Raw genomic sequence first — 17930 nt, 5'->3', positions numbered from 1 at the left:
TTTTATTTGCCCCAAATTTAGGTTTTAAAGTTCAATTTAGTCCTTTTTGTTATGTTTGCTATTTTATTATTAAATTAATTAATTAAATAAAAATTATTACCATTATTATTATTCTCCTTTTATTTATTTACTTATTATTATTGTATTATTAAATTAATTATTTTTGCATTATTATATTTATTTATCTAAATTTTTTAAATACATTTATTTTATTATATCGCTTTATTTATTTACTTATATCCTTTTAATTGATTTTTTTATTATATTATTTTTAATATCATAATTATTATTAATATTATTATTCTTAAATTGATTTATACAATATTTGTTTATTTATTTAATATTAGGTCTTTAGCTTCAAGTTTTTTAGTTTGTTATCCGTATTATTTGTCCTTTTTTTTGGTTTGTTTATTTTATTTTCGTTCTTCATATTGTCGTTCATTAACACATTTATTATTCTGTTATGTGTATTAACACCGTACTTTATTTCTATCAATTCGTGTTACATTAATCATTACCCAATACATAAAACTTTTTAAATAAGCAATATGTCGTATTTTGAGATTCGAAAAGTCGTTCCCTAACTTACGGGGTTTCGATTTTCTCGATAAATTTGAATACACGAAACCTTTTTAAACATAAGTTTTTTAATAATCTCGGGGATTAAGAAAAGGTCGTGTTCCAACGTATGGAATATGGTTTCTTTCTAAATCGAGATAATCGAGTATCTTTTAAAATAAGTAAAACTTTTGGTGTTTATTCTCGTTTCAGGGATTTAAGACATTGTGTCCTAACTTACGGGACATAATTCTTTTTATCGATTAACATGAAATACCTCATTTTCTAAAAAAATTTAATTAAGCGATTTTAACAAAAGATCGTATTTTAAATCTCTTCAAAATTTTCAATTTTCGACATTAAGACACTAATTAATCAACTAGGTACCAATTTTGGGCGTTACGAGGGTGCTAATCTTTTCTCATACGTAACCGACTCCCAAACCCTTTTTTTTTTTTGAATTTTGTAGACCGAAATTGTTGTTTTAATAAATCAAACCGTTTATTTAAAAACAACCACTCTTCGAGGTGACCTAATCACACCTCATCAAAAAGGATTAGTGGTGACTCCCATGTTCGTTTTTGTTTTCAAAATCAATGTCGACCCCGTTTATAAAAAATGGCTTCAACAGCTTGGCGACTCCACTGGAGATTTAAAAATTAGAGAGTCAAGCCATGTGTTGATTACTTTTTGTTTTTTGTCGAAAATTGAAAACTTGGTTCAAATTCACGATCATTTTGTTGCATTTCATCCGTTTTTGTTACAATCTTCATCATTTTGGTTTATAATCGCTTTACTAGTTTGAATTTTTTATATGTTTCTGCACATTGCATTACATGACCGCTCGATTATACCTTTTTAAGTGGGAGTGAGAAACTATTCTTTCGTGAGGTCTTCACCTTCGTGTAGGAGAGTGGATCGCTTTCGGGATATATCTATACCTATGTCTTCGTGAGATTTTCATCTCTGCATGACCATAGGAAAATATATTCCCCTGAACTGAATTCGGTCCATATAAACCTATAATGGGTGAGGATCGAGGAATCTGCAATCTGCAGGTTCGAGTACCTTTACTTTTAGAATCGAACCCCATATAGTGAGCCTTAAGAGCCCATCCTAGGTAGAACTGCACTGAACCCCTAATGGTAATCTAAATAGGTACTCTTTTCGTTATTTATGTTTTTTTACTGACGTGTTTTCTTTTGTTTTGATTATGATTGCGTTGCATTTTCATCATAGAAAAGATGTGTTGATTCACGTTCAGTTACTAAATAGAGAGCTTGTCATGGAAAATAGATTTCTTGATAAAATAGAAGACAATACGGTCGTCCGAATACAGTCCGAGAAAACATAACGAGGGAAGGGTAATAGTCTGATGAATGAATACATGACTTTGCTTCGTTGCCCGTGGATTCAAGCTAACAAAGATTATTCGAGAGCCGTCAATGTCCCAGCTTTCTTAAAGAAGCTAACGAGTATTACGAGGATGAGTGAGCAATGGGTCACAGCTCGGATCGAGCAAAAAGAAGCTAGTAGAGACATCCATTGGAAAGTTCGCGAGATTTGATCTTAACATCCGAATATGAAGAAAAGGATCGATGTCTTCGCCTAGAGTATGAGGGCAATGCCGTATAAATATCTGTTTTATGTAAAAAGATTTGTTTTCTAGAAAAGTTGTTCTAATAGAATTGAATCAGAATCAACGCCTCTTTCTTTTGCATTCATTGCATTCATGCATTAGCATTGCATTGTATCATATGCATTAAATCTCACAAAAGGACCCTAAAATCTTGGCAGTTATCTTGTAATATCGATACACGAGGAAAAACTAAAAAAATAGACCAAAGATTAGAGAGATTAGAGCAAATGAAAATACAGATGCAAGAGCAATTGGCCAAAATTCAACAAGATATGAGGGATCAGATGCTAGAATTCCAAAGAAATGTGATGAGCTAGTTAACCCAGTTGCTGGCTGGAGGGTTAGAAAAAGGAAAAAACCCTATGGCCAATTCCGAGGACGATAACGAGGACCCTACTTATCCTCCAAGCTTTACCCCAACAAACACCCAAGCACAACCAAACGCATATCCACAAAGGGTGTCTGTTAATATCAGACCCTGATACCAGACTGCTACCTTGACACCGGCGAACTTCGTGACTGGTTCAGGTTCTAACCCGGGGGATAATCTAACCAATCTTATTGTCCTTGATTTGGATGATCTAACGGAAAAAAAGGCAAAAGTAGAGCTTCCAAAACAATTTGAAGATCGTTACAAACAGAAAAAGTGAGAGTGGAGCTCCCAAATCAATACTTTAAAGGCCCCAAGGAGGAGGGAAAATAAGGGGAATAATGCGAGTATGTATAACAAGGGCTATTTAAAGTCGATTGCCGTAGGCCAGCCAATGACGGCAACTACTAGCCATTAGATCCCCCATGACAAGAACCCAATCCAAGACCGAACTCAGAAAAACTCTGGTTCACGCCCATCCCAATCACGTATGGGGAGTTGTACCAAAGTTTGTTTGAGGCACATATAGTATCCCCTTTCTACCTAAAACCTATGCAGCCCCCATACCTCAAATGGTACGACGCGGACGCCCAATACGAGAACTATGCAAGAATCACAGGACACTCGATCGAGAACTGCACCGCTTTCAAAAAGATAATCGAAAGACTCATCAAAATGGGTATTGTGAAATTCGATGATCCATCTAGTGTAGAAAATTCGTTACCCAACTATTCTGACAAAAGGATAAACACGATAATCGAGAGTACAGGGAGGAGAATCAAGACAAATGTAGCAGAAGTGAAAACCCCGCTGAGAAAGGTTTGGAAGACAATAGTAGAACGAGGATTAATCACACAGGATTTAGGGGAGAAACCCGGAGAAGCAATGAACTATTGTGAGTTTCATGATGAAGAGTGTCACGAGATTTAAAAGTGCAATGAATTCAGAGCCTTAGTACAAGGCCGGATGGATAATAAGGAACTAGAATTCTTCGAATATACTGAAGGCCCGGAAGAAATGTTCAAAAATTGGAGCATCAATGCTATATCCAAAGAAGGAATTGGAAGAGAAAATCTATCAGGCAATTGCCCTTATGAGCCTGAAAGTGTTCTGGACAATTGGACTGCAGAATAGATTCTTGTAGTTTTTAGAGCTGATTCAGAGCAATGTTTAAAACACGTTTGTTGCTTTAAGCCTAGAAGCAATAAGAATCCTTTTGTGAAATAGGCTCATGTCTAACATCTTTATTTCAATAAAAATGCATTTTTGTGTCTCATTTTGAGCAAATATTCTTTTATTATTTCCATTTAATTCATAATCATACTACACAGATAAATATTCTTTGATTCTTTTGTTCTTTAGATCTTCCTTCGTCCCTATAACAGGTCTCTAGATATCAATGATATGAGCGACATTGCTATTGACTCAGAAACTTCTTTTGAGCAAGATATGTGTTCAGAGGAACTTTAGGACTTTAAAGATGACCGAGATTATAGCTTATCTCTTAATTTGTTAAGGATGGTAGAATAAGATGAGAAACAGATCCTACCTTACAAAGAATCAATGCAATCCATGGCTTTTCTCTATGTGGGGCATGGATGTCATTGGGCCGATCTTACCAAAAGCTTCTGGCGGTCATCGATTCATCTTTGTGGTCGTTGATTACCTCACTAAGTGGGTGGAAGCTGCCTCATATGCCAATGTCACAAAGTCAACAGTCAGCAAATTCTTAAAAAAATCATATGTCAGTATGGAATGCCAAAAAGGATCATACCGGACAATGTATTGAATTTGAACAACAGCATGATATCAAAAGTTTGTAGTTTGTTCAAGATTAACACCACATCGCCCCAAAATAAACGGCAGTGGAGGCAAAAAAAAACTCTACCGGGATAACCCCTTTCTCTTTGGCTTATCGCGATTTTGCCCATTAAAGTCAAGATTCTTTTTCTCCGAGTTTTTTTTGGATCCAATCCCAATTGAAGAGAAAGGTTGAAATTTATCCGTCATGGTCAAATGTAACAATAAAATGATGCTAGCTTACAAAAAAAAAAGGTTCGCCCTAGAGAATTCCATGAGGGGGACCTGGTATCGAAGAAGATCCTTCCCATACAAAAGAACTTTAAAGGAAAGTGGATGCCAAACTGGGAAGGATCTTATGTGGTAAAGAAGGCCTTTTCTGGAGGAGCGTTGATATTGACCGAGATGGATGGTGTAAGGCCCAATTTTAGCCCGGGCTTGCAAAAAAAAAAAAACCAAAATATATATAAATATATAAAGTCCAGATTACAAAACCAAATAATAATTAAAATATAGACCCAGCTCTATGCCTAAACCCAAATTAGCCCAAGTACTAAACCCTAGCCCAATTACAATGTGGCCCAAAACAAAATTTCTAGAAGCAGAAACCCTAGGGCAGCGACAACAGCATCCAGCGCCGCAGCAGCCAAGCCCTCCCTCACGCGTGCTGCGCCATCGCCACATGCCTATAGCTGGCCGAACCTATAACAAACAACAAAGAAAGCAGCAAAAAGGACAAAACGAACTAGAAGGAAGGGGCAACAATTTTTTCGACAACAAATAATAGAAAAAATAGGGAAAATAGGGAGGAAATGTAAAAAAGTTTCAAAATTTTCTTTTCTTTCCACTCTATTTCGGCAATATAAGGCCAGATATCAGAAATTGTAAGGGGTTACGGATACTGATACGAAATCAGTGAAAAAATACTAAAAGAAATCAAAAAGTAAAAAAAAAAGTTTTGAAAAGGTGATTTCAAATTTTTTTTAGCAATTATTTTCTTCTTTATTCCTTTAGTTCTTGGAATATTTTGTTTGCGGTTTGTTAATGGAATAATAATTAGAAAGAAAGTTAAAAGGAGAAGAGATTACCTGGCGTCGTTGAAACTCTGCCTGCTCCGTCTCAATCGGAGTTTTGGCGAGATTCAAAAGGTCACGAATCGGCCGAAGATTAAGGCAGCGGAGGGCTAGGGTTTCATTCGTTTGAGGGGTGGCCTTAAAGTTGGCTTAATGTTTGCTTTATAGTAATCCCGCAACAACACTATATAGGGCCAGTTCCAATGGCTCCAAAATGGTTCTGTATCGAACCATACCCGATAACCCGATCCAACTGCGGCTAGATTTGCGTGTTTTGGTATGGGAAGAGATAATTGCGCGCCAAGTCCTTATTTTGCATTGTGTTTCAATTTGATCCTTTAAATTTCTTTAATTTTTGGCAGCATAATTTGTTGTTGATTTCATCTTGGTCCACTATTCAACGCAGCGTTTTGGGGGACAAGATATTTCCTATTTCAGTCCGTCATGTTATTCGCGCTTTGTAATTTTGTTCTTTCCTTTTATTTATTTTAGATTTCTCCCCTAAATTACTGCTTTAATGCCAATTTAGTCCTTTGTTTTGTTATTATTGCTAAAATTGTTTAGTTTATTATCATTACTATTGTTATTATTGTTATTATTATTACAACTTTGTTTTCACCCATTTTATTTATTTTCCCCTTTAATTAATTTTTATAAATTATTTTTCTTAATACTCATTCGAGCATTTATTTATTCATTTGCTTGTACCTTTTAAATTTAACATTATCTTATTATGGTTGTATTATTTATTGTTATTATCTTTTTTATTTATTGTTGTTATTATTATTGTTATTAACTGTTATATTTACCATATATTATTGTTATTATGCTATTTATTGTTGTCTCATTCATCGTTATCTTGTGTTGTTAATTATGTTCGATAGTTTAATGTTTTATTGACATATTTTCAAATATTACACGAATTTTCATCCCATTTCAAAAAAGGAATATTATAAATTACTAATAAATGACACTCGGTATTTGGGATCTTCGAGAGGATTGAGCCCTAACGTATTAGGTTCCAATTTTCTTCGTTGGATCTAAATAATCAAGACTATTCTTTAATCAAAACACATAGATAAAGAGCTCATTCCCGAGGATTTGATACGTTGTGTCCTAACGTATTGGATATGGCGTTTTGTTTTCTCGAGATGAGGATTTAAAAAAAAAAATAAAGGCAATATTCAATGTTTGGAATTTTGAGAAATTGTGCCCTAACGTATTGGGCTTCGATTTCTTCATCTAACTTAAATAATTGAATATCCTTTTAAATTTCATTGCATGAATTTTCTAAAGGACAAGCTCATTTTTGAAGATGTGAAATATCATGCCTTAACCCATTGGGTGTGACACTTTCTCTCTCAGAAATGAGAGGGTCTTAACATGTAATTTGATTTATACAAGTTTTTTTTAATACAAGGATCATATTTTAAAATCTTTGCACATTTTTTTATACTAAGACACTAATTAATCAACAAGGTGCGAATTTTGGTAGTGTCGAGGGTGCTAACCCTTCCTCGTGCGTAACCGACTTTTGAACCCATTTTCTGGATTTTATAAGACAAAAAATTATCATTTTAGTAAATTTAAATTTTTATTAAAATGATTTAACCATGAGGTGACCGATCACACTTAAATAAAAAGATCGGTGACGACTCTAATTATCGTTTTTTTAAGTCGACTCTATTTTTTTTCAAAAAATGGTTTCGATAGATGGCAAAAACCTGCCTAATCCTGTGAATTCGGATTCAATCAAGAAGTACTTCACCTAAAAACAAAAAAAGAAAAGAAAAGAAAAAGGAGAGGCCAAGGTGAAAACTCGCAAAGGGCGCATTGAGACCAAAGGGGTTTTGAATTGAAAACCTAGGAATGAACAATTTAAATTTTTGATCAAAGGTGGGGCATGCGATAGTCTTACTATGCCTGAATTAGCAAAAAGGAATGATACTACATCTGGGGCCATCAACAAAGTACTCAAGGACTTCTAAACACATATCAAGTTCAAAGGGCCCTCAAGAAGTTTTGCACAGAGAAGTTCATACTACGATATCTAGGGCACCTATTTCCATCTTATTCATTTCGTATCTTAGAAAAATTTTCTATCTTGATTAATTTATTCATTTCGAGCTTTGCTCCCAACAAAATTCCATCTTGTCCATTGTGAGAATCTTTTTCAAGCATTTTTCATTGAAATTACGATTAATGGACTAATAATACTTTCATAAAATGAGCTTTGCATATTACTTTGGAAGCTTCTAAATAGTATAAGGACCTGAAACATGACTATTATTTAGAACTAACCAGACCTAAGGGTTGGAAACATTTAAGAAAGAATAGTCTAAATTATGGCTATTTCTTCGGGCTTTCTATCAAAAATACCGGCTGAACAAGAAGGCAAGGTAATGCGTCAGTGATAGAACCTCGATGAACAACGAGCAATATTAACCTAAGCAATAAAAGAGGATCATTCTCGAAAAATGACAATCTTATTTCCCTGAAGTTGCAGCGGAGCAGACTGAAGACAACGAATCTTATTTCCTTCACCTTGCAGTGGAACAGATTAAAGCTACAAATTATGACAGATCTTATCTTCCTGAAGTTGCAATGGAGCAGATTGAAGCCACCGGCCTTATCTCTCTGAAGTTGCAGCGGAGCAGACTAAAGACATCGAAGCTTATTTCCCTAGCATTGCAGTGGAACAGATTAAAGCTACAAATTATGGCAAATATTATCTTCCTGAAGTTGCAGTGGAGCAGATTGAAGCCACCGGCCTTATCTCCCTGAAGTTACAGCGGAGCAGACTGAAGACAACGAATCTTATTTCCTTGGCGTTGCAGTGGAACAAATTAAAGTTACAAATTATGGCAGATCTTTTCTTCCTGAAGTTGCAGTGGAGCAGATTGAAGCCACCAGCCTTATCACTTTGAAGTTACAGCGGAGCAGACTGAATACAACAAATCTTATTTCCCTAGCATTGCAGTGGAACAAATTAAAGCTACAAATTGTGGCGGATCTTATCTTCCTGAAGTTGCAGTGAAGCAGATTGAAGCCACCAGCCTTATCTCCCTGAAGTGGTACCGAAGCAGACTGAAGACAGCAAATCTTATTTCCCTGGCGTTGCAGTGGAACAGATTAAAGCTACAAATTATGGCGGATCTTATCTTCTTGAAGTTGCAGTGGAGCAAATTGAAGCCACCAACCTTATCTCTTTGAAGTTGCAGCGGAGCAGACTGAAGACAACTAATCTTATTTCCATGGCGTTGTAATGGAACAGATTAAAGCTACAAATTATGGCGAATCTTATCTTCTTGAAGTTGCAGTGGAGCAGATTGAAGCCACCAGCCTTATCTCCCTAAAGTTGCGGCGGAGCAGACTAAAGACAGCGGATCTTATTTCCCTGCGTTGCAGTGGAATAAATTAAAGCTACAAATTATGGTGGATCTTATCTTCCTAAAGTTGTAGTGGAGCAGATTGAAGCCACCAGTTTTATCTCCCTAAAGTGACAGTAGGTAAGAACGAGGCTACATGAAAAAGATGAGCACCAAAGTCAAGATTCGATGAGACCAGGCAAAATTAGTTCTTCTTAAAAGTCTTTGCTCCATTCTCATTACACGATAACGAACAAAAAAGGGCAGCTGTAGTAGGCCCAATTTGTCTGGGCCCAGCAAACAGTCCAAATGTCCATTACAAATAGTCCATCAAGCCCAAAATTATATGTGGCCCGTGTAGCCCAAAATAAAAAAAAAACCTAGAGGCCTAACAGGCCCAAAACCTAAAACTTAAAACAGAAACCCTAACCCTAGCTGCGCCGCACCCTAGCCTGCCACCACCAACTGCTCTACCACCTCCGTCAGCACTGTACCAACTCCTCTGTCACCGCCACTGTCATGTCTCCCACTTGCATCATCCACTTGCACCTGCAAAAATCAAAAAGCAGAAGTGACAATATACGAAAATAGATTTTTTTTTTGTAAAAATGGCTATATGAGCCATGGTAAGTCTTTGTAATTAGGCCGGATTTCTTAAATACAAAAAAAATAGATTCACAAACAACAAATAGCAAAAAGCAAAGCAGATTGAAAGGAAAAAACTAGAAATGTGCGAAAGGTTTTTTTTATTTTCTTTATTTTCGGTTTTCCTTTTAAACCGTTTATATTCAATTTTTTTGTTATTTATTTCCTTTTGTTTTTAGAACTGCATATAGATAAATATATATAACATATGATATATATATATATAAAAGACGAAACTTACCTGTAGGGGGATTCGACCACTTTCCACGGCGGCTCCCCTCGCCGGATTTTGGGCAGGGTCCAGAGAAAAAAAGAGAGAGAAAACCCTTTTTTTTTTGAAAAAAATGAAGCAGAAATGATTTTTTTCTTAAGATTTTAACTTAAATAGGCCCCATGGAACGATGTTGTTTTGGGCCAATGCTCCAGGCGCCAAAACGGCTTCATTTAGCCCTAGACCAGCGTGTTGATTCGACTCGCTTAAGAGGATTCGCGTGTTTTTGCTTAATGGGCTATTTGCACTTTTGGCCCTTCCACTTTTTTATTTGTTTACAATTAAATTTCTTTTGTTTTCAATTTTTGCCCTAAAATTTATTCCGGCTTTCAATTTGGTCCACCTTGAAGCTGTGCGTTTTGGGGGGTGGGGATTAATGCCCATTTGGTCCCTCCTTATTATCCGCGTATTCTATTTGGTCCTTATCCGTTTTATTTATTTTTGATTTGCCCCAAATTTAGGTTTCAAAGTTTAATTTAGTTCTTTTTGTTCTTTTTGCTATTTTATTCTTAAATTAATTACTATTACCAGTATTATTATTCTCCTTTTATTTATTTACATATTATTATTACTATATTATTAAATTAATTAGTTTTGCATTATTATATTTCTTATTTATTTATTTATCTAAATTTTTAAATACGTTTATTTTATTATATCGCTTTATTTATTTACTTATATCCTTTTAATTAATTTTTTATTATATTATTTTTAATATCATCATTATTATTAATATTATTATTCTTAATTTGATTTATACAATATTTGTTTATTTATTTAATATTAGGTCTTTAGCTTCAAGTTTTTTAATTTGTTACCCTTATTATTTGTCTTTTTATTTTTGGCTTGTTTATTTTATTTTCGTTCTTCATATTGTCGTTCATTAACGCTTTTATTATTTTGTTATGCGTATTAACACCGTACTTTATTTCTACCAATTTGTGTTACATTAATTATTACTCAATACATAATTTTTTTAAAAATAAGCGATGTCTTATTTTGATATTCGAAAAGTTGTTCTCTAACTTACGGGGTTTTGATTTTCTCGATAAATTCGAATACACGAAACCTTTTTAAACATAAGTTTTTAAATAATTTCGGGGATTAAGAAAAGACCATGTTCCAACTTACGGAATATGGTTTCTTTCTAAATCGAGATAATCAAATATCTTTTAAAATAAGTAAAACTTTTGGTGTTTTTTCTCGTTTCAGGGATTTAAGACATTGTGTCCTAACTTACGGGACATAATTCTTTTTCTCTATTAACGTGAAATACCTTATTTTCTAAAAAAATTAATTAAGCAATTTTAACAAAGGATCGTATTTTAAATCTCTTCAAAGTTTTCAATTTTCGACATTAATACACTAATTAATCAACTAGGTACCAATTTTGGGCGTTACGAGGGTGTTAATACTTCCTCGTACGTAACCGACTCCCAAACCTTTTTTTTTCTAAATTCCATAGACCGAAATTGTTGTTTTAATAAATTAAACCGTTTATTTAAAAACAACCACTCTTCGATGTGACCCGATCACACCTCATCAAAAAAAGGATTGGTGGTGACTCCCATGTTCGTTTTCGTTTTCAAAATCAAAGTCGACCCCATTTATAAAAAAAATGGCTTCGACATTATTGATCAATAGAGATATTTACAATAGTTTTCTAAAATTTATATTTATAGATATAAGAAGTATAAATGAAATAAAACTCTATTTACATCAAACTTATCTTGATTTTGATGGGCATTGACATTCATAATATTTGTATATTTTTTCAATTTTACCTTTTGAAATATTTTTATTTTTCATTTTAAAGAGTTTGTTTTTCCCATAATTTTGGATTTTTATAATTTTTAAGTAGTTCTTACTTCATTTTTTTTTACTTTTTTTTATATACTTTAAAATAACCATTTGCCACTTGATTTGGTGCTTTAGCTTTGTGGAATTATTACGGCAGCCAGTCCATTTCTAATGATGCAATCCATAGTGTTGGAAAACAATATTCCTGTAAGCGACCCCTAGTGTTGGAACTACATGTCCATTTCTAATCATGCAATATTCCATAGTTTATTGGTTTCTTTTCTTTCTTTCCACGAAATTTGTTGACTTCCACACCGCTATTACCTTTGTTTTGAATCGGTATAGATTAGACCTCATCAATGGGTGGGATATCGTTAGGTCCGAAAGTTTATCTGAAATTTAATAGTTTGAACAAAAATATTAGATTCGAAAAATAGGATTGGATAAAAAATTAAGCCCGTTTAAAATATAAGTTGGGCTCGGACTCGTTCTGGCCAGACCCATTTTTAAGTTTATAATACTTTATATTATGTTTTTATATATTATGTAATTTATAACACAATAAAAAATAAAATTATACTAAATATAAATATTAAAATAATGTTAAGATGACTATATAAAATATTTTAATAAATAAATAATAAAATTATTAATATTAAAATATAATAAAATAATTATTTTTAAAAAAAAATTAAAATATAATATGGACGGGTCTAAACTGGACTTGTGTTAGTCTTTTATAAATATAAGCGAGTTTGGGCAAAAATTTAAACCCATATTTTAGATCAGGCCAGACTTAGACAAATATAAAATATATTAATATCATACTTAAACTCGATCCGACCTATAAACACAAGATGCTAATCTATCGAAATAAGTTGATATTATATCAATCGGTACCATCCTTAAAATACTTTTTTAAAATTGAAAAACACATTATTCAATATAGTCGATATATACCAATAAAATTCCAATTACCATGCTGAAAATCAGTCACCCTCTTTATATTATAAGACTCGTCAAAGTATTTATAATACTGACAATCCATTAAACTTTTTTATACAATTTCTTTTTGAAGAATACAATTATTATTATTGTTATTATTATTAAATTACTAAAGTTAGATATTTTACATCTCGAGAGTGTTCATTAATTTTTTACACAGCTTATTACAGCCTAGATATTTTTCTTTGTCCTGAAAAGACAAGCTTGATTAGAGGCCTTATACTAATACCATACCATCCCATGAAATAAATTTAATTACTTAAAAGACTTGCCAATACAAAGTCACCATTTGAACCACTTGGAAGTTGGGACATTGTAGCAAGTAAAGAGTACTGGGTCTTCTTTTTTCCACAATTTGTTGCCCTTCCACACCGTTGTTAAGTACATAATTTTTGACCTAGATTTTTGTTTTCAAATTGGGGTGGTTTCATCTCCTCTCTTTATATATATATATACATGATATAAGATATGCATGCATAACCACATTCATCAGATATTTATAGTACCACCAAGTTCACCCTTGAGCAAAGTTTAGTCCATCTTTGTGATCAAGGTGAAACAATTACTTACCTCATTCATACACCCAAACATTCTTTACTCTACACACAAAAGAAACAAAAAATGGCTTCCTTTTCAGTTGGTGGTGCTCATTCTAGCCTCCGAACCCCCTCTCTCTTTCCTACAGCCCCAACAATAAGGATGCTGAAGCATCATCCTGTTTTAAATTGCACCCCATTCTTCACCACTCCATCTTTGTTTTCTCCAAAAAACTTGTCATTGCGTTCCTCAAATCACAGAGCCGGAATAGCTTGCATGTCCACAACCACATCTCCAGTAGGCAAAGATGATCAAAAGCTAATTAGTGGGCAACCGAATGAGAAAGTGGTTCAAGTTTCATCGTGGATTGATTACTTACCTAAAGAAATTCAACCTTTCGCTAAGCTGGCTCGCGTGGACAAGCCCATCGGTACTTGGTTTCTGATTTTTCCCTTTGCATGGTAACTAACACTTCCTTTCCTTCCATTTTTTATGTTTCGGGTGATAATTAAATAATATATCCTTTAATTCCTTAATTAAATTTTGTGTGTACGTATAGGTCAGCTACGTTGGCAGCAGCGAGTGGAAGTATTCCGGATTTCAGGAATTTAGCTGTATTTGCTTGTGCGGCTCCATTTTTTAGGGGTGCTGCTTGTACCATTAATGATTTCTTTTATCGTGATTTTGATAAAATGGTAAATTCCTTCTTCATGCAAGACGGTGTAAATATTATTTTCGACCAAAGTTAACAACGTTGGCTAGAGTTCCTAACAATTTTTTGGGGGGTTTTTTCTATTAAATAATCGCCTTATTTTGTGGGAAATATTTATTGTACCAGCAAGTACTTATGACACATTTTATTAAATGAAGTTAATGTGTAAAAGAAATTGGGTAAAATGCAGGTGGAGCGTACAAAAGAGAGACCGATGGCAAGTGGGGCTGTCACACCATTTCAAGGACTTTGTTTCTTTGCGTTTCAATTGCTACTGAGTCATGGAATTTTCCTCAAACTCACCAACTATAGGTCTCACTTCTCCATTGTTAATGCAATACGTAATTAACATTTTATCATCACTAAATTTATGAGTAGAATAGTATTTATGGTATACGTAAAATAAAATTAATTCAATATTTTTATTGTATCATTTTTATTTATATTTATCAAATAAAAATCTTTTTATTTTATTTTTTCCATAAACGAATTTATATATATATTCCACAATTAGTTCTTTTTTGAGTTATTCTAATTTCCTTCCATCTGATTTTGGCTTCGTATTTTTTGTTTACAGTTGGATCATTGAGGCTGCGTTCATCTTCCTAAGTTGTACCTATCCTCTCATGAAGAGACTGACGTACTGGGTAATGATGATTACATAAATATATGTCAATGTATCATAAAAAGGGAAAAAAAAAACCTTAAAGGATAAGTTTGTTACTATATTTTCTAATTGAATTTTGTTATTATACTACGAGATCGTAGGCAACTTGACCTCTAAATAACCCTCACCTTCTGCTTATACTCTAACATAGATATATCTTTTACGATCGCTGGCTATTTATTTATAGGTTTACTTAATTGGTTCCTATATATGATTTATTTAGTTACTTTCTTTTAATGTATTCTTATTCTTGAAGTCAACAAAATTCAATAAATGTATGCATTTCCAAAAATATTACCTTATGAATCCGACAATATCTAGTGGCATTGATTAAACACTTTTCTCCAATTACTGTTTCTGCCCTATCCCATTAACTTGTACGTTTTACACACACCTCTATATGGTGCAGGTGCAAGCTTATTTAGGTTTGACAATCAACTGGGGAGCAGTACTAGGGTGGTATGCAGTTAAAGGAAGCTTGCAACCGTCGATTGTACTCCCACTCTTCCTTTCTGGTTGTTTCTGGACTATTCTGTACGATACCATTTATGCTCATCAGGTATACTAATTGAACATATATCTCTCATGTTTTATATATTCTCTATTTAACAAAAGTGCTGGTGTCACTAATGAACAGGATAAAGAAGATGACGTGAAAGTTGGCATTAAATCCACGGCCTTAAAATTTGGTGAGTCAACAAAAGAGTGGATCACTGGCTTTGCTATTGCAAGCATTGGCACCCTTGCTCTCACTGCATACAATGCTGCATTAGGTATTTAATTCCTAATGATTATGCTGCTTTTCAATCACAAACATTTCCGTGTTTAGTTAACAATTAATTCTGTAATCTTGGTGTGGGAGCAGGGCGGCCATTTTTTGTGTTTTTAGCGGCTGCATCCGGACAGTTAGCTTGGCAGATAAGGACAGTTAACTTGTCATCCGCAGCCGATTGCAACCGAAAGTATGTTTACGTATTCCGCTTTAAAGTATTTGGAATTCAATTTAATGCATAAGAATATTTACCTTCGACTTATATGTTCCGTACACACATATTTAGATATAATGAGTAAAAATATGAAATGCAGGAACCAAATTGAATTATCTGTTTTTGGTTGCAGGTTTGTGTCCAACAAATGGTTTGGTGTTCTAATTTTGAGTGGGATTTTATTAGGAAGGGTCTTCTCTTGAATTACTTGTGAACAACGGTTATTCCATTTTAGCTATTCAACACTATATATATTCATGTTTTGTTGTTGTTCCAAATGAGCTGTGAAGGCTCTGCTGAGATCAAAATCATCTTCACTGTTGGCCAATAAAATTGTTTACTTATTATTTTAAGAAATTCTTACATTTTTTTGCCCAAACAAAATATCATTTCTTTCATTATGATTCAAGTACAGCAAAACAGAGTAACAACACGTGTACAGCAAAAACCAAAGTAACAACTCCACCTGTACAAAACAAATGACACGTAAAACAAGAAATATCTTTATGTTTCACTTTTATTAAATTAAGGCTCCACCTAGTAAAATATTTGAAAACTAAATTACATAGGAAAACCTTTTCTAAAGCACGGGTAAATGAAATGGCCTTTTACGGAAAACGTCTTACTGATTTTATTTCTGTACCACTCTCATCATAGCACTTCTTCTACTTCACTCTCTTTACAACAGTTGTTCTTCTTCCTCTTTGTCCATCAGCCTCCACCTCTCCTCCTTATCTCTGTTTCATTGGCCTCACCTCCGAATCCGAGTCTCGTCATCTCGTCGTCCTTACCAAGTCTGCATTTTGAAGAAGCCCCAAAATCTAGCTTTCCAATCCTATCAAGGTATATCACTATTTTTTATTTTGATTACTCTGTAAATGAGCAGTTGGAATTTCCTTTATGGGAGTTAACTTGTTGCTTTTCTCTTTGGCTATTTCTCTGATTATTTTTGTTTTTCAAAGTTATTGTATTTTGGTTACCCTGTAAATTCGTTGCTTTCTCCATGGCCACATGTGAGTTTCTCTTTTTCTCTTTCTATGTGATTTTTCAGGGTAAGCTGACCCAAATTTTAATTGGGGGGTTTTGGTTGTTTTTCAAGCTTGGTTCTTGAATTTGCGCTTTTTTTTTGGTAACCTCTTGAATTAGCTTTTGTGTGTAAGGGAAAGGGTATTTGGTATATTTGGTTTTTGTTTTGTTAAGAGACTGGGATTTTTTGGAATTGGAATTTGTTTCTTGAATTGTTAAGAGATTGGGATTTAAGACTGATTGCCATTTTGGGTTTTTATTTAGCATATATATAGGAAATTATTTTTCATTTTTTTCATTTGATTAATAGTCTGTTTCCAATTGTTTTTTCATTTTTCATTTGTTTTAAACTCTAAATATTAACCTTTTGTTTTATCGGAGAAGATCAATCTGAATATTTTGTTGGAATGCAGCATGTTTGACACTAAAAAGCTAGTCCATCTATCATTTTTCGTTGTTTGAAGTCTGAACTTTTGAGGTAAATGTGTAAGATTCTAACTGTGTAAAGTTTCATGTCTCTTGAGGCGCCATTGGCTCGCATGCAGCTTGTGATGTATGCACTGTTGTAAGGCTTGAGTTAGTATCTTCCATCCTTTGCAGGCAAAAAAAGTTTGTTTCTACTATACTGCAGTGAGAAGAAACCTGTATATTTTTGCCTTTGTACTTCCATTCTGACATGCACGCTCTGACATGTTTGATAGTTTCTGATTATGTTACCATGTTATAGACTGATAAAGCTGTAAATTTGCTTGTAGTAATGTAATGTATCTATGCATGCATGACATGTTGTAGACCTTGCAGGGCCACTACATTTATTGTGCATATTATGATCTTTAAGCCTAATGCTTTGCATTCTTTGCTTTGAAATGTAAGTCATAAATTAGATGTTGGAAATGCTTGAGCCTGATAGATGAATTCATAACTTTAAAAGTCCAGAAAACCTTTTTGTCCCATTATTAATCTGAAATGACTTGTCTAATTGTCTCTTTACAAAATCAATAAAGATTTTTAGCAATTAATTATCTTATCATTGCTTGAGAAACTTGCATATATGTATGTATTTACTGTTTCGGGAAATTTGTATAAGGCAAAGACCAGTGCAATATATTTATGGCGAGGGATAAATCCCTTGATGTACTTTATTCATTTCACAGTGAGGTATGGGGATATAGAGTTGAGACAATAAACTATTGTGCCTTCACTAATAGTTCTTCTAGTTCTTAAAGAAATACAGCAGTCTCATGAAGACATATTTACTGCGGAATTTTGCTCGTTTCACATTAGTAGCATATTCCCTCGTGGATGGCTTTACTAACTAATATTTTCTTAAAAGCCTTTTGTGAGTATTTGGTAGATAATTCATATATGTGGAGTAGACCTGTCCATGGGTTGGGCGGCCCGGCCCGGCCCAACGGCCTGCCCGAAATATGGGCTTGGGCAAAAAAAGAGGCCCGTTTAGAAAATGGGCCGGGC

At 33.8% G+C, this 17930-nt stretch overlaps 1 protein-coding gene across 1 annotated transcript; it reads left to right on the top strand.

Annotated features, from left to right (window-relative positions):
- The first annotated feature begins 13030 nt into the window (after positions 1–13030).
- Positions 13031–17483, top strand: LOC107947569 (4-hydroxybenzoate polyprenyltransferase, mitochondrial). The gene is made up of 8 exons (XM_016882183.2): positions 13031–13527; positions 13626–13761; positions 13969–14090; positions 14356–14425; positions 14855–15004; positions 15083–15218; positions 15311–15407; positions 15565–17483. The coding sequence occupies exons 1-8, from the start codon at positions 13151–13153 to the stop codon at positions 15632–15634; spliced, it is 1158 nt and encodes a 385-aa protein (XP_016737672.1). The 5' UTR covers positions 13031–13150; the 3' UTR covers positions 15635–17483.
- Positions 17484–17930: the final 447 nt, after the last annotated feature.

Source organism: Gossypium hirsutum, chromosome D12 (genome assembly GCF_007990345.1).
Source record: "Gossypium hirsutum isolate 1008001.06 chromosome D12, Gossypium_hirsutum_v2.1, whole genome shotgun sequence".
Classification (NCBI taxonomy): domain Eukaryota; kingdom Viridiplantae; phylum Streptophyta; class Magnoliopsida; order Malvales; family Malvaceae; genus Gossypium; species Gossypium hirsutum.
Note: the sequence above shows the minus strand (reverse complement) of the source record. Positions and strands in the feature narration are given on the sequence as shown.